This window comes from Silurus aristotelis (assembly GCF_946808225.1).
Source record: "Silurus aristotelis genome assembly, chromosome: 27".
Classification (NCBI taxonomy): domain Eukaryota; kingdom Metazoa; phylum Chordata; class Actinopteri; order Siluriformes; family Siluridae; genus Silurus; species Silurus aristotelis.
In genome coordinates this window covers 3,819,043-3,842,449 of record NC_139600.1, presented here as the reverse complement: position 1 = coordinate 3,842,449, position 23,407 = coordinate 3,819,043, and the positions used below count along the sequence as shown (strand labels likewise).

Sequence of the window (23,407 nt, the reverse complement as noted above, 5' to 3'; positions counted from 1 at the left end):
TTTTTGATGTTGTGATACAGGTCTTAAATGACATTCCTACTTCTTAAAAAGTCTTGTTTGACTTTGTGAGTCCTGCAGAAACCCTGATACATGTACGTGTTACATTTAAGTTTATTGTACATACGCTCATCAGAAATATTGTTAGAAAAGAAGGAAAAAAAAACAGTATCACAAGTAAGTGTGATTGTCACATTTCAGCAACCATTTTATTTCAAAAGTTTATGTTTTCAAGGGAAAATATTATAGAAATAAAACTTGGATATACTTTAAAGTAGTGAACATGTCAAAACTGTGTCTAAATTGTGAATATTTTGTGTGAACACCATTGTTATGTAGCACTGCTTTAATCCTCCCGGGTGTGGAATTCACCAGAGCTGCACAGGTTGTTGCTGGGATCCTCTTCCACTCCTCCTTAATGACATCACGGAGCTGCTGCATGTTGGACACATGGCACTTCTCCACCTTCTGCTTGAGGATCCTCACAGGTGCTCAATAGGGTTCAAGTCTGGAGACATACTTTCCCACTCTATTACCATCACCTTCAGCTTTCTCAGCAAGGCAGTTGTCGTTCGGCGGTGTGTTTGGGGTCGTTATTATGTTGGAATACTGCCGTTCGGCCGGGTTTCTGAAGGGAGAATCATGTTCTGCTTCAGAATGTCACAGTACAAGTTGGAATACGTTTCCTTCAATGAACCACAGCTCCCCAGTACCATCTCCATTAATGCAGCCCCAGACCATGATGCTACCACCACCATGCTTAACTGTAGGCAAGACACAATTTTCTTTGTTCTCCTCACCAGCGCGACACCACACATGTTGGACACCATCTGAGCCAAACAAGTTTATTTTAGTCTCATCAGACCACAGGAGATGGTTCCATAATTCATGCTCTTGGACAGGTGGTCTTCAGCAAACTGTTTGCAGGTTTCTTGTGAGCAGTTTCAGAAGAGGCTCCTTCTGGGACAATGGCCTGCAAACCGACTTGTTGCACTTTGGTCTGATCACTGACATGAGGACCTTCTGTTTCTACAACATCTAAATCAATGATGCAGCACTCATGCGTCTGTTTTATGAAGCAGCCTCTGCACCTGACGCACAGCATGAGGACTCGACTTGTTTGATCCACTCTTGTGAGGTCTGTTACGAGTGGAACCCGTCTTGGAAAACCTCTGTATGACCCTGAACACTGTACTTTAACTCAGTTTTAGGATGTTACTGATTTTCTTACAGCCTCACCATCTTAGTGAAGAGCAAGGATTCTAGTCCTCAAATCCTCAGAGAGTCTTTACCATGAGGTACCATGTTGAACATCCAGTGGTCGGTTTAAGAGAATTGAACTCAAAGCAACAGATTTTAACTGCTCTAATACAAGATACACACATTTGTATGATTCTGTCAAGAAGACAAAAACATGAACATTATGAAGAGGACGTGTGGTTTTGCACAAATACACGACGTACAGCTGTTATCACTGAGGGTGTACTCACTTTTGATGCCAGTTATTAAGACAATAATGGCTGTATGTTGAGTTATTAATAGAGGACAGTAAATCTGCACTGATATACAAACTGCACATCTTCTCTAAAATATATCCAGATTTTATTTCTATTGTTTGGTCTCTTGAGAAGAAATACTACAATGGTTGCTGAAATGTGAGGGGTGCACTAACTTTTGGGAGAGAATGCATATATACAGCTAGGCCCAGAAATGTTATTTTAGCTGTTTACCAAAACCTATTCGAAATACAGTTCTATAATAGATATGGCATTAAAGTGCAGACTCTCTGCCGTAATTTAAGGATATTCACATCAAAATTGGAAGAAGGTTCAAGGAATTACAGCCTTTTTTTTTTTTTTTACCAAAAGCAATTGGACAATTGCCTCAAACGCTATTTCATGGGCTGCATTCTCTGTTTCCTCATTAATCCCCCATTAATTGAGCAGATAAAAGTTTTGGAATTGATTCCAGGTATGACAGTTCTATTTGGAAGATGTTGCTGTGAATCTCAACATGCGGTCAAAAACCCTCTCAACAGAAGTGGAACCATAATTAGGATTAAAAATCTGTAGAAATCCATCAGAGAGAGCAGAAATTTTAGGGGTGGCCAAATCAACAGTTTGGCACATTCTCATACTGGCGAGCTCGGGAACTTAAAAAGGCCTGGACGTCCACGGAAGACAACAGTGGTGGACGATGACAGGATCCTTACCATGGTGAAGAAAAACATCTTCACAACATCCAACGAAGTAAAGAACACTTTGCAGAAAGTAGGTGTATCAGTATCTAAGTCTACCATAAAGAGAAGACTTCATGGAAGCAAATACAGAAGGTTCACCGCATGGAAAAAAATTATTAATTAGCCTCAAAAATAGAAAGTCCAGATTAGACTTGGCCAAAAAAACATCTACAGAAGCCGGTCCAGTACTGGATCAGCGGTCTTTAGAAAATGTGGTGACATGCGTAGCCCAAATCCTGAAGATTGTGTCGCTGTCCAAATATTTCTGGGCCTACCAGTGGGCCAGATGGATGGATGGATGGATGGATGGTTTCACTCATATCTACACCTGCCCTCCTGTACACACACACACACAGCTATCTGATCATGCCTAATTAGATAAATATGTGCTTGAGGAAGGAAGAGTGTAAGTGTTTATCAATAATATTTTTCTCCCCCAAGGTTCATTCATACAGCTGATACAGGGTTAAGGTCCTTGCATCTGTGGCTGGTATTTGAACTCAAGACCTCCGGATATGACGTGGTAGCTCTGTGGTTAAGGTTATTGGACTCTGGATCGGAAGGTCACAAGTTCAAATACCAACACAACCCGCTGGGCCCTTGAGCGTCCTCCTTAATACTCTGCTCAGAAAAAAAAATGCCATACATGTAAATGAAAAAAGAGGAACGAGAACCATGGGCCTTTGAGCAAAACTCTTAATAAGAGTGTCTGCCATGCAGTATAGTATTAGCATAATTTACTGATCTTGGATTAGCTGCAGTTTTCAACCAGACATGACGTATGAAAAAATGAATTCTGGATTACCTTACCAGAAGAACGTACAAAAATGTTCTGAACTGTAAGTTACCTGGTCCAAAAGTGCAGTTTACCACATAGAGACAGGTGGATTTTAAAATGAATATATATATATAATCTAACGCAGTTTAATAATAATTACATTTCCCATCATGGTCAATTTTTCAGTTCTGACTATTAAGTGTGCATTTAGTTTGCTTGACTCGTATTCCTTCATGTTTTCATTCTGTATTGTTTAAAGATTTATGATCACACTCTTGATGTCACCCAAATGAGGATGGGTTTCCCTTTCGAGTCTGGTTCCTCTCAAAGTTTCTTCCTCATAACATCTAAGGGATTTTTTCCTTCACCACAGTTGCCACGGCTGCTCATCAGGGATAAATGCACACCATTCACCTTCACTGTTGATTTCTGCAAAGCTGCTTTGAGACAATGTCTTGTAGAAAGCGCAATAGAAATAAACTTGACTTGACGAATCATACATTGACTGTATTACGGTTTGTTTTGAATGCGAGATGAATTTCAATTCAATAGATTACAGGATAATAGTGTTGAAATTGAGTATATGGTGTGTTTACAGGGTTTGTGTTCCGTTTCCTACGTCTGAACCTAAACACGGCGTTTGATCTGATCGTTCGTATCAAAACACAAACCGGGACGTAAAAGTCAATCGTTTTTGTATCTTTGGTGTTGTAGAATCTGTTTCATTCTTTGTTTGTAGAACTTTTTAGCAACGAACATCATCCCAAAGAAGCTTTGCAGAAATGAATAAATTACAAATATACATTTTACAATTATAAATTCACACCTAGAAGTCGATCTCTAATTAATGAGCCAGTGGTGACCGTGGTGAAGGAAAAACTCCCTGAGACTTCATGAGGAAGAAACCCTTAGAGGAACCAGACACAATCAGGGACCCGTCCACATCCTCAACACTGAACGTTCTTCATTAGAGTTCCGTCATTGTTCAGGTTTTCCATTGTTCCCTGATGGACACTTCAATTCCAGATTGATTGTCGTCCCGGGCCACTGTCTCGTTGTGTAGATTTTGACAAAAATATTCAACAAAGCAAAGAAACAGACATGAAACAACACAACGTGGCCTTGTGTAACTTTGTATAATCGCAATTCATTCCGTTTTATTTTTTTTTTTCTGTTTCATTATGCAAATTTTATAATCTTTTATTAGCATTCTTTATCACAATTATGTTTTAGGTTACTTTTCCCACAGTGTAGAAACGTTTGGACAAAAGTATTTGGACACATGACTTTTCCCCCAAACATTTACCTCAAACTTGGAGGCACACAATTGTACTTCAATTTTTTCCTTCACTCGAAGTAGTAGAGCCAAACCTGTTCCCATGAAGCCACACAGCCAGCTCCATGAAGATCTGCTTCACAAGGGTGGGAGCGGAAGAACTTATTAACCCGATTGAACACGTTTGGTGAGAATGTGAACGCTGACTTCACCCCAGGTCTCCTCACCACCTCGCCTACATCAGCACCTGACTTTACTAACTGGCTAAACGAATCTCCACAAGCACATGCCAACATCTAGTGGACCGTTTTCACCGAAGAGTGAAGGTCATTAAAAGAGCGAATAGAGACAAAATGTGGAAAAACAATCTTATGGTCAGGTTTCCAAACTTTTTGTGAATTATTCTGGCTTTTTATGTCCTCACACACACACACACACACACACACACACACACACACACACACACACACACACACACACACACCAGCCTTGTTCAGTGGACGCGTATAATTATATTTCAGTCGTGTTCATTAAACAGTACATGAAGATAGACAAAGATTTTAATGCACTTTATTGTCATAGCATTTTTTAAAAGACTTTTTTTTTTTTTTATTTAAATTATTTGAAATGAAAGCGAGCATTATACATTAACATCAATAAGAATTATTTATCAGCTTTATAAATTAAATGTTAAAGATTCGGGAGTGTTCAGTGGACTCGCTGAGCGAAAAGCCCTTCTCTGATTAATAGTAATAATAATAATAATAATAATGATGGTAATAAGAAGAAGAAATGCAATTAATAATTAATCATCACAATTGGAGAAATAGAACTTTATAAAGAGCTAGAATAAAAGCATGCAGAACACGGTTCACATTTAAAAAAAAACAATGAAGTGCTTCAACACAAACTCGAACACTATAAAGCTTAACACAGTCAAGTCTTCTCCTGATTAAACACCGAAAAAATACACAAACATTGAAAGAGGAAAATAGGAATCAAATCTAAGTGCAGAAATGAAGTGAAAAACAAAACAAAAAAAACCCCCGATATTACCCCCTAGCGCTCTAAACACCACGCCATCACACGTGCCGCGTTAAAGCGCGTCCTGATTAAACATCACGTCGTCCGAATGCGGTTCTGTTCGCGGGTCTATCCTGCTCTTGGTTTTAGCGACAAATCGCGCTAAAAAGGTTACGCACAGTCTTCTGTGTAAAATTCTCTAAAATGTCGCACGTGACGACGTGAGTGGTGCGGAGGTGTGAGACCGATACGACGTGATTAAAAAATATATATAAAAAAAGCTTGATTCCAGGATTTTCTGTGGTCTACACTCGATTGACTAAAAAGAATGTTGACACGTTTCCTGTGAGAAATTTTTTTTTTTTTACTCTTTGCGTTTTCACGCGCAAACGATTCCTGGTTTCATCGGAGGTTTGAGTTTACAGAGGGATCCTGTGTGAACTGTGGCATTTTTGTGCTCGAAGGTTCCAAACTCTTAAGCTATCAGAAACCCAGAACCTTAAGGGTTAAAGCTGTGGTTACTAAACGGAAGGTCGGGGGTTCAAGCCCTGGTATCGCCGAGCTGTTAATCTTGGGGCCCTTCAGCAAGGCCCTTAACCCTCGGTGCTTCAGGGGGGCTGTATCATGGCTGACCCCAGCTTCCTAATATGCGAAGAAAGAATTTCACTATGTTGTGACAAGTATAAAGCACCTCTCTTTCTTTCTTTCTCTCTCTCTTTCTCTCTCTCTTTCTTTCTTTCTTTCTTTCTTTCTTTCTTTCTTTCTTTCTTTCTTTCTTTCTTTCTTTCTTTCTTTCTTTTTCTTTCATTCTTTCTTAAATTTTTTTTTTTTATAAAAACCTGCTTTTATATATGTATAACTCGAATACGAGACTTCTTTCACCGATTCAAAACGATTCTAAGCAATCAGATGTCGTTTACATCAACCAAACACTTTACTCAGAATTCAACTCGTACTTTATATCTGATGTGATCCAGGACCAAACTCTGGACTCAAACTTCACAAAGACAAAGAAAAAAAAACAAAAAAACGTTCTTGCCGGTAATCAAAATGTGCAGAAGCTGAAAAAACGCTGGAATGTCCCGGAAAGTTAAAGAATTCTCAAAAAAAAAAAAAAAAAAAAAAAAAAAAAAAAAAGGTCACTGCAGAGACAGAATAAATACAACATATAGCAATAATAATAATAATAACACTTCATTTCAGTCATCATGAGAACTAGAGACGGAGTCTGTGCTGTGGCCGGGAGTGTTTCTCTCTCTCACTCTTTTTTTCTTTTTCTTTCTTTTTTTGCTGTACAATTAGTTAAACGGTTGGTTAATTTCAAGCCCTGAGTGTAAAAAAAAAAAAAATTATAAAAATGAAATGACAAACCTTGAAATGAAAATAATGCACTATCCTAAAAACGGTTTACATTGCACAAAGATTAAATTAATACGCAACACAGAAATTAAATTAGCCTTAAATTATTACACACACTCACACAAAACAAAAAAAAATAAACCAAAAAAAAAAAAAAACGAAGCGGGCAGGTTTATTATTAACTCTGGTCTCTGTACTCTCACCCTGAGGATTTTACTTTTTATGGCTACATTAACCAAACTCAAGAATCAAATTTGGTTTCTTTACCTGAATTCATCGTTACGGAACGACGTTTTTACATTAATGTGGTCCGAAAAAAATAAATAAATCGTTGAACGCGTTTAAAAAGCTGAGCCGAAAATAGAAAAAAAAAAAAGGATAAAAACGTGAAATAAAGAGGAGTTTTAAAGCAGACTGAAATGACGTCTCCGGTTTCGTTTTCGAATGCGGATTAAAGGACGTCGCCGATACTTCGTTTTTAAATAGCCTGACATCTTTTTTTTTTATATATATTTATATATATTTATATATAATTTCTGATATTATCGGCTTTATAATACACTCTCAGCACCAAACTTTGTTTTTTTTTTGGCTTCCGAAATAGGGCTCGAGAAGGACCCGGAAAAGCCCCCCGTGTCAGGCAACCGATCTCTGAGTGGAGCTTATCATGTGTGATCACGTGTATACACGTGTACGATCGGCGTGAACCCGAGCGTGTCGGTGACGAAGAGAGGAATCGATTCGCGTCGAAACTGAATCCGAATCGTCTGCTTTTTAAACGAACGCTGTGCCTGTTCCAAAACGTGAACTCCCGCACGTGGTGTTAATCCACACGTATAAAGCTGTTCGTTCGAGATGAAGGGGTAATGACAGGCACTGATGTCGGAACATTCAGTTTACATGGCGGAAACCCGAGTGGCTTTCTTTTATAAATAACGTAAACACACGATTCTCACGAAACACGAACACGAACACGTCATTAAACGTCTCATTAAACAGCGCATTCCTGAATCACAAAATTCACATTTCATTTTCGCGGCTGCACTTTAAACTGTTTAGCATTAAACATAGGTGTGTGTGTGTGTGTGTGTGTGTGTACAGTATCTCAGAGAAGTGAGTACAACCCTCACATTTCAGCAACTGTTTTAGTTTATCTTCTCAAGGGACAATACTATAGACGAATACGTGTTAAAACTGAATATTTAGTGTGAGCACCATCATTCTCGAGCTCTGATTTAATCCTCCTGGGGGTGGAATTCATCAGAGCTGCACAGGTTGTTGCTGGGATCCTCTTCCACGCCTCCTTAATGACATCACGGAGCTGCTGCATGTTGGACACATGGCACTTCTCCACCTTCTGCTTGAGGATCCTCACAGGTGCTCAATAGGGTTCAGGTCTGGAGACATACTTTCCCACTCTATTACCATCACCTTCAGGTTCCTCAGCAAGGCAGTTGTTCGGGGTCGTTTTTATGTTGGAAAACTGCTGGTTTCGGCCCTGAAGGAAGAGCATCATGTTCTGCTTCAAAATGTCAGTCTCCTGTATGACCCTGGATACTGTACTGTAACTCAGTTTCAGGATGTTACTGATCTTATAGCCAAGACCATCGTAGTGAAGAGCAACAATTCTAATCCTCAGAGTCTTTACCATGAGGTACCATGTTGAACACGTTGTTACCCGACGTACAGCTGTTATCACGGAGGGTGTATTCACTTTTGTCGGCAGTTATTAAGACAATAATGGCTGTATGTTGAGTAAATTATAGAGGACAGTAAATCTGTACTGATATACAAACTGCACATCGACTCCTCTAAAATATATCCAAGTTTAATTTCTATAGTTTGTCCCTTGAGAAGAAATACTACAATTGTTGCTGAAATGTGAGGGGTGCACTAACTTTTGTGAAATACTGTATATGTGTGTGTATGTGTGTGTATGTGTGTGAGTCTTTGTGTATGCAGCTTGTGTAAAGTGCAACCAAATCTCATCCCTTGATCATTTTTACGACTTCAATTAAAACTTCTAGTAGAATCAGTAAAAAGGTTCATGCAGTGAACACACCGTAGTCAAGTGTGTAAAGTGTGTGTGTGTGTGTGTGTGTGTGTGTGTGTACAGTATTCATGTTACAGTGTTAAATACACGTATGCTATCTTTGAGAATAAAATAAACAATCATAAAGACACGTCAGACACGAGCAGCGCTGCAGATTAGCCCTGAATAAAACACGCTCACATGCACGCGCACACACACACACACACACGCACACGCACACACACTCTATGTGGTGTGTTACAGACGTCAGTACAGCAACGTTGTGCGAAGTGAGGTCGCCCTGAACGGTTCATTTGGTTGCAGCAGAAAAATCACAATCACATCGACATGAGCGTTAAAGTCAGCAGCGTTAATTACATGAGGTTCAGCAGGAGTGTTAATCGTCTCGGTGAGGTTCACTGCAGTGCTCGGTCTCCCGGTGTTCTCCAGGACTGCAGGGTTCGTGGTCTGAGTGCGGATCTGCAGCATCAGTACTTCACTATGGCGTTAAGTATTCAAACGAGCTCTTAATTATGACGCTAAGACGACGGTACAGTATAATTACTCGTTTTGGATTTCAGTGTCCCCATAACATCTTTACTCCAGTATTTAAGTGTTTATGTTTTCCAGTGTTAATTATCCCAATCAAAGGGGGTTTCTACTACAGTGTTAATCAGCTCGAACATGTTTCCACTGCAGGGTCTATCCTAACGCAGTGTTCATCGTATCTCTTGGCACTGACTGCAGTGTCAGTTGTCCCATAAAGGTGATTAATGCCATGTTAATTGTCCCAAAGTGTTTTCCTGCAGTGTTAATTAGCTTTGTTTAGATTCACTGCACTGGTAATTGTCAGTCCCGGTGATGTCACTGCACTGGATTTCCGCATGGTGTTAAGTAACTAGTAGTATTTTTTTACAGCAAAAATTCTGAGGGGTTTCATGAAGTGCTTTATCTCAGTAAAGTCTTGCTGCAGTGTTAATCATCACAGTTAACACAGTGATGTCAGTTGTCTCGGTGAGGTTTTACAGTAGCGTTAATGATCTGAGAGAGGTTTATAGTGGTTTTGAGGTTAATTATCCGAATGAGGTTTTGAAGTGGTGTTAATCTGAACAAGGTTTCACAGCAAAGTTGATTATCCCAAAGAGGATCTACAGTGGATTCTACAGAGGTTTTGAGGTGGTGTTTATTATCCAAATGAGGTTTTGAGGTGGTAACAATTTTCTGAATGAGGTTCTACAGTGGATTCGAGGAGGTGTTAATTATCTGAATGAGGTTCTACAGTGGATTCGAGGAGGTGTTAATTATCTGAATGAGGTTCTACAGTGGATTCGAGGAGGTGTTAATTATCTGAATGAGGTTCTACAGTGGATTCGAGGAGGTGTTAATTATCTGAATGAGGTTCTACAGTGGATTCGAGGAGGTGTTAATTATCTGAATGAGGTTCTACAGTGGATTCGAGGAGGTGTTAATTATCTGAATGAGGTTCTACAGTGGATTCGAGGAGGTGCTAATTATCTGAATGAGGTTCTACAGTGGATTCGAGGAGGTGCTAATTATCTGAATGAGGTTCTACAGTGGATTCGAGGAGGTGTTAATTATCTGAATGAGGTTCTACAGTGGATTCGAGGAGGTGCTAATTATCTGAATGAGGGTCTACAGTGGATTCGAGGAGGTGCTAATTATCTGAATGAGGTTCTACAGTGGATTCGAGGAGGTGTTAATTATCTGAATGAGGTTCTACAGTGGATTCGAGGAGGTGTTAATTATCTAAATGAGGTTCTACATTGGATTCGAGGAGGTGCTAATTATCTGAATGAGGTTCTACAGTGGATTCGAGGTGTTAATTATCAGAATAAAGTTTTACAGTGGTGTTAATTATCAGAATAAAGTTTTACAGTGGTGTTAATTATCAGAATAGGGTGCTACTTATTTAAATGAGGGTCTGAGGTGGTTTTAATTGTGCAAAAGGAGGTTTACAGTGGTGTTAATTATACGAATGAGGTTTTAAGGGGGTGTTAATTATCAAAATGAGGTTTACAGTGGTGTTAATTATCTGAATGAGGTTTTACAGTGGTGTTAATTATACAAATGAGGTTTTGAGGTGGTGTTAATTATCAGAATGAGGTGCTACTTATCTAAATGAGCGTTTGAGGTGGTGTAAATTTTCTGAATGAGGATTTACAGTGTGTTAATTATGTCAGGTTTTGGGGTGGATACTCATCATCCCCTTTATGTTACTGCAGTGTTAATTATCTCAGTGAGGTTTTACGGTAGTGGTTATTGTACCAGTGAGGTTTTCCGTCAATGTTCAGTGCTAAAATTAATATTAACCGATTAGAAAAAATTGCACACACACACACCCACATGCACACACACACACACACACACACACACAGAGCAAAGTGATTTACACCTAAGAGCGTATTTAAAAAAAAAAAAAAAAAACCTGCGCCTAAATGCTCATAGTAAAAACTGAACGCAGTGTCATTAACACAGACAGCGTTATCGGTGTCTAATCATAAATAACTCACCTGATGCATCGCCACTGATGACATCACCACATACTAGTATCGGAAAAAAATTGCGCTAATGATCACCAAATGTGATTCTTCCGCTTTTCACACACACACACACATCTCACTCACGATGCACACACCAACGCCCACTGTGTACACACACCTTCCAAAACTGAGTCTGCGTTTTACTACACTGGCTGTTACATGCAATACACACACCTTTCAAGTATGTTACCTCTCTACACTGTGTTTTTATGCCACACACACACACACACACACACACACACACACACACACACACACACACACACACACACACACATTCTTAAACTGAGCACTATACACCATAAACACACTTCCCCAAAGGAGTTACATTAAACTGAGAGTTAAATTAGTGTTACACCAACCTGAGTGTGTTACCATTAAATTAGTGTGTAGTATAAAAAAAGTGTGTGTTGCGCTAAACAGCAACACACTAAATTGTGTGTGTGTGTGTTATACTGAATGGTAAGTTACAATAAACCTAGTGTACACTAATTTGTTATACTAAACTGTGTGTGTGTTACACTAAAATGGTTGTGTTTTGCATTAAACTCTAAGTATTACTGTGTATATTATAGTAAAACCCGCGATTGTGTGTGTGTGTGTGTGTGTGTGTGTGTGTGTGTTACACTAAACTGTGTTTGTCATATTAAAAGGAGTGTGTTCCACTAAACTAAGTGCATGTTACACAGAGTGTGTGTTACGCCAAAAAAAAAAAAAAAAAAAAAAAAACAAATACGTGTTACGGTCCCCATACGTTTTTTCCTGAACAGCAGATACACGCACTGTGTTAGAGTTTGTGTGTTTTTTGGGGGGAAATAAATAATTTACATCATTAAATACAATCTCTGAGCGATGAACACCTTATCGCTGTGCAGGCGTTAACGCAGCGTCGAAAAAGCGCGAGCGAATTAGCTTCCCTAAAAATCAGACCTGAATGAATCCTTCAGTTCGAACTGAACAGTGCTTTGCAGTTTAAATAGAACAATTTATATCTTACAGATCTGCACAGTGAAACCCTGAATAAAGGTGTGTGTGTGTGTGTGTGTGTGTGTGTGTGTGTGTGTGTAAATAGTATGCGTTTTCAAGTTTACGTCATTACGAGTTCCTTAGTTTGTACGAGGCTTTTTGTGAGTGTGTGTGTTTTGAGTAAATAAGCTGTGTGTGTGTGTGTGTGTGTGTGTGTGTGTGTGTGTGTGTGTGTGTGTGCAGGCAGTAGTGAGGTTAATCGCAGTACTGAGGTTTAAAACCGTTTCGAGGCGTTCAGCGTTATCCCTGAGGTTCCTGGTTCCGGTGGGCGGGGCTTCTTTTTGGGCGGAGTCTTCAGCGTCCCCATGCGTTCCTTGACTTTGTACTCGAGCGTGCTGTGCGGGACGCCGTACACGCTCTGCGCCTTAGACACCGTCATCTTCCCACCCATCACCATGGCTATAGCCTCCTCCAGGATATCGTGGTCGTACTGCCGGTAGCGCCCGCGCTTCTTCCGTGGCTGCTTGTCGCGCCGCTCGCCCTCCTCCACGCATTCGTCCGCGCTCGCGCTCCCGCCGGCGCTCCTGGTGCAGACGCACGGCGGGGGGACATCCCCCTGCAGGGGACGGGACTCGAGGGTGGAGCTACAGTCGCTGTGTTTGGGGAGGAGGATCTTGACGCGATCCGAGGTCTTACTGTTGAGGTAAACGGCATCGACAAGGCCGCTGAGGTCGGAGGGAGGAGTCGTTACGCCTGGACGCACCTGAGGGATGCGGAGCAGCGCAGAGCCCCCTGCTGGAGTGTTGCACGCGTCGCCGCTGCGGTCTCGTAGCTCGCACACCAGCCGATGAAGCAGCGATGCTGCCGCCGCGCTCTCCGTCGACGGCTTGCTGCGCTCTGATTGGTCAGACCGGGCCCGAGTCCAGGATGTAGGTGTTTTGGTCTCACCTGTGTGCGGAGCTGTGCGGGACGGCGTCACTCCGTTGTGGTTGGCGAGCGCCAGGGGCGCCGTGCCGGAGTGTGTGTGATCCGCATGGAGGCGTAGTGTGTTCTGAGGTATTCCGTATAGTATGGCAGCTTTGTGAAGGTCCAGCGCGCCGGAGCGAACGTCCTTCACGGCTTTAGAGAGCAAACCGTCGGCAAACTGAGTGCTGCGGCCCAGGCGCTCGTCTCTGATCGGTCTCCTGGTGGGTGGGAGGACGAGAAACGCACGAGTGAGCTGACGAACGACAGGAAGCACTCAGGGTCCACTCCTTTACCGCCTTGTCTTTGGTAACATCACTCGCTTCTTATTTATGTGTTTAACACACAGCCTCACACTTTGGGCCGTACATTATGTGTGTTTATGTGTGTGTGTTTATGTGTGTGTGTGTGTGTGTGTTTATGTGTGTGTGTGTGTGTGTGTGTGTGTAATTGCGTCTCTGTGTGTGTAAGTTTGGCTCCTGCTTATCTTTTAGTCTGAAGCTTATAACGAGTAAACGGAAATAAAGCGATAACTTTTGTCTGTGCAGCTCTCTGAAAGCCCTGACACACACACGTGACGTTACCGTCCAACAAGTGAGAAAAGAGTCAACCCTTCAGTGCGACACAACACACACCCTGAGTAACACACTCGTTCGCACAACATTAACGACATAATTAGAGCACTAAGGAATTCACACACACACACACGCAATCAAACAACAACTACTAGTGTTAATAACTGACTCACCCTGATAGTCTTTGTTGCGTGAGGGTGTTCAGAGACGGTGTGTTCTTCTTTGAGAGGTCGAGAACGCCATCTGCTGGGACGACAGAACATCAGGCTTGGAGTTAATAAAACAAAAAACCACTGACACTCATTTGTGTTTGCAACTGGAGAGAACTGCAAATCAAATCAACCTTGAAACCCAAACTATTCATTTACATTTACAGCATTTAGCAGACGCCTGTTTTCAGAGCGACGTACAAAAATGCTTCTGGTCTTTATTACGGGTGTGTAAACGGTACACAAAATCCACACGTCCCTTTGGTATGTACCTCGGTCGTGAAAGCAGTTTATTATTATTAACATTTGTGAACACCAACAGTTTACATTTTAAAAACTATTTTTAATAAAATTCCTACTTGGTTTAAATAACACATAAAAATTAAATAGAATAAATCAAATTACTGCCACATACTTTTTTTATTATAGTGATTAAATTGAGCAATCAATTAAATTAGCACAAATTAAATTGATTAAATAAAATTAAATATATAGAACATTTCAATTTGTTTACATTTGTCAGACCCCATTTGGGTAATACAGATACAGTGTGTGTGTGTGTGTGTGTGTGTGTGTGTGTGTTTGTTGCATGTAATATTGAATTTTCTAAAAAAATATGATCTACTTAACTGTTCTGCTTATATCAGCATACTTTAACAAATGTCTTCATTCCTTCCATCTGTCATTCATTCACTCCCTCGATATGCGGAATTGTCAGGATGTTCTCCTTTTGAGAGAAATTCTTGAAGCTGTACATGAAACACTAAAGAATCCATAGCGCTAGACTGTCGTAAAAACGTTGGCAATGACAGGAAGTGGCAGCGATTACTCGCACGCACAGAACAAAAATTCGAGTTTGCGGTACGGATCGAGTAGCCACGGTGACACTGCGCTGAAAGTGCGAGGCGGAGACTAAACAAACTTGTGATCCGCCACTTAATATGCACGTAAAAAGGACTGGGTTCGGTACACGTGTGCACTGTCCCGAAAGTCCTGTACCGACACGGTTTGAATACGCATACGTTACATTAATTCTATTAACGACGAGATCAACACTGGTTCACTCTGTTATACACAAAGGACACCATCAGCCTTGAACTCTGTGGAGAAGAATTCTAGCACTATATTCTTTATACATGAAGACACAAAACAAACAGTAGGTCTTCACCCGTCGCTCGAAGATTCAGATCTGATATAACAGGTGGCGTATTAGTTACCTTGTTGTGCACACTGTGTGTTGCGGCTGAGCGTCAGGTCCAGCGGTCCATCTGGCTCTGTTTGTGTGATGGCATTCTGGCTTTCAGTTGTTTGAATTTTATGCGCATATTCAACAGCGAACTGGCGAATCATCTTCCTCATCAACTCCTGCGCAGCCAACGGAATAATGGGGTCGCAGCTCTCAGGGAATTCTGGGTGATATAACATGGTATTCCAGTTAACATATCGGTTATCGAGGGCAATTTCACAGTAAACAATTCAAGAAGCTGTGCTTCACCCTGTACCCCCACCAGATGGCGTCACTCCTAGGACTGGGAAAACAAACCAAGTTTTCATTTAATTAGATTGAGACCTTGTTAACCGCAAACTCATTTACTTTTAAGCTGAACTGGTGCTCATGCTACAGTCAGGGCTGGTAGTGGAGAAGTTGTACCACCACAAAGCAAATGCTCTCTGACTTTACTTCATCTGGTCTGGAACTTGATAGTTAGGCTCGAGGGTGAGCAACCGAATGTAACGAATGCATCTTGGGTCTGGTTTCGAGACGAGCTCTGTTTACTAGAAAGTACTTTATTTTTCTGGCAGATTTGCCACGTTTCACGATTGCACATTTGCGCTTTGCTCTAACTTGCTGTCCGTGACGAAATCACAGACGTGTTAATGCACATAGTCAGAAGAGCACCAGTTACACCATTAGTTTTTAAACGTTATGATACCACCTCGTACCCTCTGGAATCGTTATGATACAGCCAGCATATGCTAGGCAGAGATCCAGTGCTTTTTCGAGAACTACAGCTGCACAGAATGTGTCCTCTAAATCTAGCTCCGTCTCGCAGGCATGTGCCTTAGCTTCTAATTAAATAATGACTTTCCAGTCCTTTCCATGCCTCCACATCACTGTTGCTGTTTGTGTGTCTGTTCTTCTCCATTCCTGCATCCCTTCTGTTCTGCTCTGTTTCTGTCTCTAATCTGTCTCTTAGCCTTGAATCTGCTCCAGCTAGTTACTTTGTCTCAGGCTCTGTTCATCTTCTTGGCTCAGCATCTTTGGCAGCCTCTGTCTCTTGATGCTATGCCTGTCTCAGCTCCAGAGCCTTTTTCAATGTTTTCCCTGGCCTTGATCCTTGAGCTTGAGAAGGGTGAGTTCCTGAGCCTTTCCCAACCATAACCAGGAATGCAGTTTCTTTCCAGCACACACAGGTTCCTGTCCTTCCTTAATATCACTCATTTCTCTCTCTCTCTATCTATCTCTCTCTCTCTCTCTCATGGGCAACAGTCCTTTGGCAGCTGCTAATAGCGACTTACTGACAAACATTGTTCTGTTCCAGAGTAAGGCCTTGAACCTTTTCCAAACTCTCTCCAACATCTGGCCTTTCCCCCAAACCACAGGTTCAGGGGTGCCTGAGTTCACAGCACTGAGAGTTTCTCACAGGTGTCTGGTTCTTCCCAGGGTCATTCACAGGTCACTTAAATGTCCCAGTCTTTCCACAGGGTCGCTCGTGTCTTTCTCAAGTCCTGGTCCTTCTCCAGAGTCACTTACAGGTGGTATATCTTTTCCAGTGTCATCTTAGCATCCTGGCCATAATCACAGAATAGTCATTCCTTTGGGTTCCTTACAGGTTCACTAGTGCCCCTCGCTCTTATTGGTCCTTCCCCATTGTCACTCACAAGTTCTTCCTCTCACTCTCACTTTAGAATCACTCACAGGAACTAGTCTTTCCTTAAAGTCTATATGTGACCCCAGAGAAGGACTGAGACATATAAGTGACCTTGCAGAATGAACAGAACCCTCCCAACAATCATTGAATAGTACTGGTCCATCTCCATGGTCACTCCATAAACCCTGGTTTCAGTTGCCAGCCATTCTGAAGTGTAATACACTGATAGTGTGCTAAATTTTGTTTCAATCTAATGAATGGTATTCTTGACTCTTAGCGAGTTCTTGAGAACTTTCTATTTGTCTGTAATCCGCTATGGGTCTCTTGGTGCCCTCACCACTGTTTAAAGGCACGAGCTGGACCTTGGTTCCAGTACTCCATTAAATCGATGTGGTTCAACATGCTTGATTGTTTAAAATCTGAATGCGACTCAGTTGATGGGGTTACGCTGTACGGAGGCCCGTGATCCTATAAATAAACATGAGATTGCCATGGCTAAGTCGTTAAACTCTGTTTCAGTGTCAAAGCGTCAGTGCTGGTTTTGGAGGTCCTGCTTAACCAGGCACTATTCTGTGCATTCCCACTGCAGAATTGATTCGGCTTCAAAGCTAAAAAAATTGCTAGTTTTAAAACAAGAGTCTGTGACATCAAGGGCACCGAGATATTATTATTTCATCACCATGACAACTCGAGTTATTTCTAAGACTGCTATTGAAAACATGTGAGCCGTCAAGCTCCAGACGAGAAGAGTGAGAGCTGGCCATCATGTTTAAGCTCAGTCTATAACGTGGCTAGAAAAAGGGCCAGTAACGGCCTACTTCTGCATCTCACGTGTTCCGAGAGAGTTTTTTCTCCCAGTGAGAAGTTTTGAGTTGAAGTTAAATACGGTGATCATGAGGTGCTATACTTTTATGACAGGACGAGATTTTTCACTCTTACAAAAGATGTTCAGAGAAAAGATTTAACTTCGTTGTGTTACATTATTCAATATGAATATTTATCGTAAGTCATGAGTGTGTGTGTGTGTGTGTGTGTGTGTGTGTGTGTGTGTGTGTGTGGTACAGTGCCTATTACCTTTCTTGTGTAAGACTGCATGCAGAAATTGGTCTGCTTGGCACTGGAGTGTGTCTGAGGTGTTGATGCCCTGAGGGGGGGTTTCGGCATGGGGGGGCGAGTCAGGCAAGCGGTCCTGTTCCGAAAGAGACATTTGTTTTTCATGAAATGAAACGAAGGTACGATTAAAATATGTAAATGTTAAAATATACACTTAAAATATGAAAGATCTCGACAGGTAGATCTGAATAAAGGCATTTTCGAATGTATTAATCTGAAGCAGACACTGAGTTTAGACGCCGTGTTAACAATACAAAAACACACGCTTTGGAAAACCGCGTTCTCGTGGTATTGACATTTGCTGAACACTTACACTGATTTTTTCGAGCTGCAAGTTACAGAAGGAGCAGCGCACATCTGTCGACCAATCGGCAGTCGCTTCAGGCTCACAATCTGAGAAGCAAACATACACCCACAGAGACACTCGCGGACGTTAAAAATAGCAAAGCAGAAACCTTAAGTGAAATTGTAGTTCCTTTAAAAAACCTCGGAAAAACTTTGCATTAAACAGATCAACTGAAGCACAAAAGGAGGAGGAGGAGGAGGAAGGAGAGGAGAGGAGAAGGAGGATAGTATAAGAGCACAGAGACTGTACAGCACACAAAGCAAAAGCCTGACTCCTAACTCATTAGTAGAGTAGAGTAGAACAGCTTCAGGCTTCTTTTAGTTACGGTGTATAAAAATTAGGGGGGAACACACTTAAATACTCTGAAACACCACCGGACTACAGCCGTCTAAGCGTTTAGATCTGTTTCAATTCTTCATACAATTAACTTGCTTCAACCCATTTCATAGGATTTACGTGGACTGAACGCAAGAACATGGTGATATTAAAAACCAGTTAGAACTTCCATCTAATGTGTATAATATGGAATATTAAATGTGTAAGGAATAACTCACTGTCGAATATGCTGAGATCCTGCAACAGCCTCGGCCCATAGATTCCTTCCAGTATGCTCTCAAACCCTGAAACACACACACACACACACACACACACACACACACACACATATATATATATATATATATATATATATATATATATATATATATATATAAATAATAAGACAGGAATTACACATGACAACCCCCACTAAACATCTTTCAGAAGAACACTGTTAAGATATTACCCGGCGTTAACAAGGAAGCTACGCACGCCCTTTGTCAATCAATTAGCTGGCTAAATGTAACCACGGTAACAGGTACGGACGGGAATCAAAATAGAAAAAAAAAGAAAAAATTCACAAGGTAGATAGCATTAGTACAGGGTGGTATTGAGTTTCAGATCATCAGACAATGCTTTGCGCGTGCGTGCGTGTCGTATATACAATGAAGTACCTTTGTACTCAAAAGACTTTTAATAAGTAACTACAGCACGATGGATGAAAATGATTCGTTGCCAAATAATGCACTTCATACACATTTTCCGGAGAAAGTCGATGCCCGTGTTTGTGACTTTTTCCCAGTTTGCGATTCAGTACGCAGTGACTGGTATTTTCCGGGGGGTTTTTTGTTTTTATAAACACCAAATTTGTGAGCAAGTCCACAGAAAAACAGGCTTTTAAACAATCACACAGTCTGTGCGCTTTACAAGGGGGCACACAGAGGAATCCTTTGTGTTGTTTGAGCATCCGAGTCACATTGCCATGCACGATTTAAGGCGTGAAACAAAGTGTTAAATAGTTGTAAAGAATTTGTTCACGCTTGTGAATGACTGACACTCCCCGGGTGTGAGGCACTGATTCGACCCTGCATTCGATCCCTTTATCTGGGGTTGTAGACATCTTCCTAAGCACTACCTAACAGAGTCTCATGGGGCAAGTTTCTATTTTACAGGATGTGATTTTATTTCCGCCGTCTGTGTTTCTCTCCAAGTTACAGTCTGGATTTGAATTTTTTTTTTGAAGTTGACGGTGTACTCTAGGTTCTTTTCTCTAAACATATGTAGAAAATACACCCTGTGAAAAAACTCACTTCTCTTGAGGTCATTTTATTGCTGTGTAGATGTGAGAGTTGTATCACAGAGACGAGGTGTAAAAAATGTATTAGAGACGTCCTTTTAATAAAACTAATCCGGTCCGAATAAAGCTTCATTGTGACAAATTGCCTGTAGTAAAAAACTGAACCCAAACTGTGTATAACGTACCATTTTTCTATTACGATTTCATGAACCGTTTGCTCATTACTGGATTTCTTTTCTCTCACATATCCATAGACCGGTGCCTATTCTTCTTCTTTTTACTCGATTCAGAGGGTCTTGTCTTGTCACGTACCCCTGTAGTAACCTTAAAGATTCACCGTACACGTTTACCAAACGCCGTGTCCAAGTAAATCTGGATAAATCTTTCAGAAACATTCTCCTGAAATCTGAAAACGCAGTGTGGTGTGATCTGAGAAACCCGACATGTACAAAATCAGAGATATTTTCAGTCATGTGTAAAGATGTAAAAAAAAAACTAATATTCAAAGGAAAATGTTTTCTTTTAGTTTCTGTAGAACAGAGAAAGAGATAAAAGTAGACATGGCCGAAGACAGCATTTTCAACAATGAATAGTGAGATATGTTGGTTAATATCGTGACATGACGATTAATATCGTAATCGTACAGATTAATATCGTGACATGACGATTAATCGAGAGTCGATTGCTGGAGCGGCCTCTAGAGCGAATCACTGATGCCACGTGCCGTTTTCTTTAACACGTGAGACTGCACGCTGCACAGAGAGCAGTTGTTTAATTTTAGAGCGCATGTGTTTTTTGGTGTTTCACGTCCAATTATAGCTCTTGTCTCTTGTCAAGAGTCAAGAAGCTTGTTTGTCATTTCAACCCTATATAGCTGACGCAGTACACAGTGAACTGAGACACGGTTTCTCCTGAAAACTGGTGCTACATAAAACATCACAGAACACAGAGCGCAGGACTAAAGTACGTGTCCTCGCCACATAAAGTGCATCTTGTACAGATACACAAAACGCATACCAGCGCCGACTATAACCACGAGCGAACTTGTAAACATAAACACAATGTTGTGCAAAAACCAACAGGAGCAAATCGAGACGCAAGAAACCAGCATGTAAACAGTATAATATGATTATAATATGGGTGGTGCTGAACACATGGATGTGTGAGTCGAATCGAGTATCGAGCGTTTGAGTTCACTGTAACTCTAAATGCTATAATAGTCTAAATTTATACAGTACGGTTATTTGTTACTTCCCCGTACTGATCACGACTCTGTCAGAGTCTTGTGTAGACACGTGACAGAGACGTCTCAAGACAGGAACTAGCTGTATTTATGATTTACTCAAATTAATTACACAAATATATTTATTCATAAAAATACTGATTTATTTCCTTTAGCACATTTTCAGGATTCCGTACTGTTTCTTTATATTCTGTAATAGAGTTAATTAATCGGTTATCGGCAGGTACGATCCAATCCGGTTATCGATATTCAATCCAATAACGGTCGAGCTTTATAGCGATTAATATACTGATGCACCTATTAATATCGTAATATATTAATATTGATATACCGACATATCGTTATCGCAATACAGCAACTCATTGTGAATCGTGTCATACTGATACAGAATTAGAAATGATATAAATTTCTCTCTAAACACCGAATGTGAAATGTTCTGCAGTTTACAATGATGATTTTATAATAAATAATATTCTATAGATTTATTGTAAACGGGTAATAAATAAAAGGATAAAGGAATAACATACCGGTGTTTATACAAACCGGTTTCTCAGGTATAAACACACATCAGCTCGGTGTATGAAGGTTTGGCTCAAACGTTGCTTTTGTATATTTGAGAAATAATGAAATAATGCGATATATCGGAGTTAAACCGGTTCGTGAGGCCGGTTAGCATGTAGCCTGTCGCTGTAATGTCTGATAAATAGTAATAAATAATAAAGAACTCACGGCGCTGACAGTCTCCTCAAAAACACCTCCAGTCCTCTAATAAACATTTCTGATCTTCACTTCGGGTTTAGTGTCATTTTATTTCAAAACACGAACCAAAAGATCAAAATCTGACGGACAAAAGAAAATGGAGCTCTGGACAGCCGTTTTTTTTTTTTTTTTTTTTTTGCTAATGCTAATCTATGCTAAAGTACACTAATTATGAGTTATGCGCGCTAACACAAAAGCTAGCCGAGGCCTTTATGTGTCCGCTAGCGCTAGCAGCACCGAGGGCCGCCTCAGGTTGTTATGACGCGAGAACCCTGTAACGGCGGCGTTTTTTTCATTATTACACGTTTATAACGCGTCAGTTGTGTTCGCGGGTGTCGCCCGAGACGAGTTAAGCCTCCGTTATAGCGCCGTTTTAGAGGGTTTTTGATTTTATTATACTGTTAGCCGTTACCGTACTCATAGAGACCGAGCCTGTTAGCGCGCGAGCTCGTTAAAGAGGGGTGGGGGGTGGGGGGGGGGTGACTGCTCCGTTGTAATAAAACGCGCGCGTCTGATCGAAACGCACACGCACACAAACATATACGCGCGCACAGACACACACACACACACACACACACACACACCGTTCTCTGGATCGGTGTTTTCTCTCTCTCTCTCTCTCTCTCACTCACTCACTCACTCACTCACTCTCTCTCTCTCTCTCGGTCGGTCTTACCGACGCAGTGAATGAGTTTGTGCCGCCAGGAATCGAGCTCGCGCCGGAAGCCTTTCCGTTCAGCCGAGCATCTCGCGCTGCAGCACCGCGTCGCCATTCCGACCGTCCGCGCGCGCGCGCTCCCGCCCGCTCCCTCCCGCTCCCCCCTCCTCCTACTCCTCCTCCTCTCTCCTCCCCCTCCTCCCTAACAGTTCTACCGAGCCTGACGTCACGCGACGTCACGCGCCTTCCTTCCCACTGCGCCCTCGGAGATTGACACGCGTCAAAGAATCGCGGGAGGAAGAGGAGGGGCAGAAGGGGGAGGAGGAGCTAAACCGGATCGGTGCAGTCGAACACATCAGAACTCACTCATATATATATATATATATATATATATATATATATATATATATATAAATATTAGACAGTGGCGGGCCGTGCATTCGGTACCTGGGCCTTTAGTGGAGACTTTCCCAGTTTTAATCGACCTCTTAATACCACCACTATCACGTCATAATTATAGAAACCATTATTACAATACAAAAACGCATTATAACAACTCGTGGCATTACAGAGAGAGAGAGGAATTTCACATATGGAGGTGAAAACCATTTTACTGAATCAAGAAACCCAGTTAAGACCCAGTATAGGCCTGCTATAGAGTTTTGATGCACACACTTATAAACACTTACACACACACACACACACACACACATATGCACAAACACATGCACACACTCACAAGTGCACACGACCACAAATGCAGTCTCACACACACTTGCGGACACACACACACACACACACACACACTCTCACGCGCACACA

At 41.4% G+C, this 23,407-nt stretch overlaps 1 protein-coding gene across 8 annotated transcripts in view; it reads right to left on the bottom strand.

Moving 5' to 3' along the window:
* The window catches only part of lcorl (ligand dependent nuclear receptor corepressor-like), a 30,716-nt gene extending 7,947 nt beyond the window's left edge, over positions 1–22,769 (bottom strand). For 2 of the 8 annotated variants that reach the window (XR_014531917.1, XM_083532280.1), the window contains exons 1-6: positions 22,604–22,743; positions 18,865–18,930; positions 18,278–18,357; positions 17,926–18,040; positions 15,196–15,387; positions 13,943–14,015 (exon numbers count right to left, since the gene is read on the bottom strand). Coding sequence is in view for 7 of the 8 variants with exons in the window: in XM_083532280.1 (XP_083388406.1) it covers positions 13,943–14,015; positions 15,196–15,387; positions 17,926–18,040; positions 18,278–18,357; positions 18,865–18,930; positions 22,604–22,700 (623 nt within the window). In the remaining variant the exon portion in view is untranslated. Of the gene's footprint in view, positions 1–13,942; positions 14,016–15,195; positions 15,388–17,925; positions 18,041–18,277; positions 18,377–18,864; positions 18,931–21,695; positions 21,816–21,897; positions 22,389–22,603 lie in introns of those variants that run through there. The other 6 variants (XM_083532282.1, XM_083532283.1, XM_083532281.1 and 3 more) reach the window with 5 other exon arrangements.
* Positions 22,770–23,407: the final 638 nt, after the last annotated feature.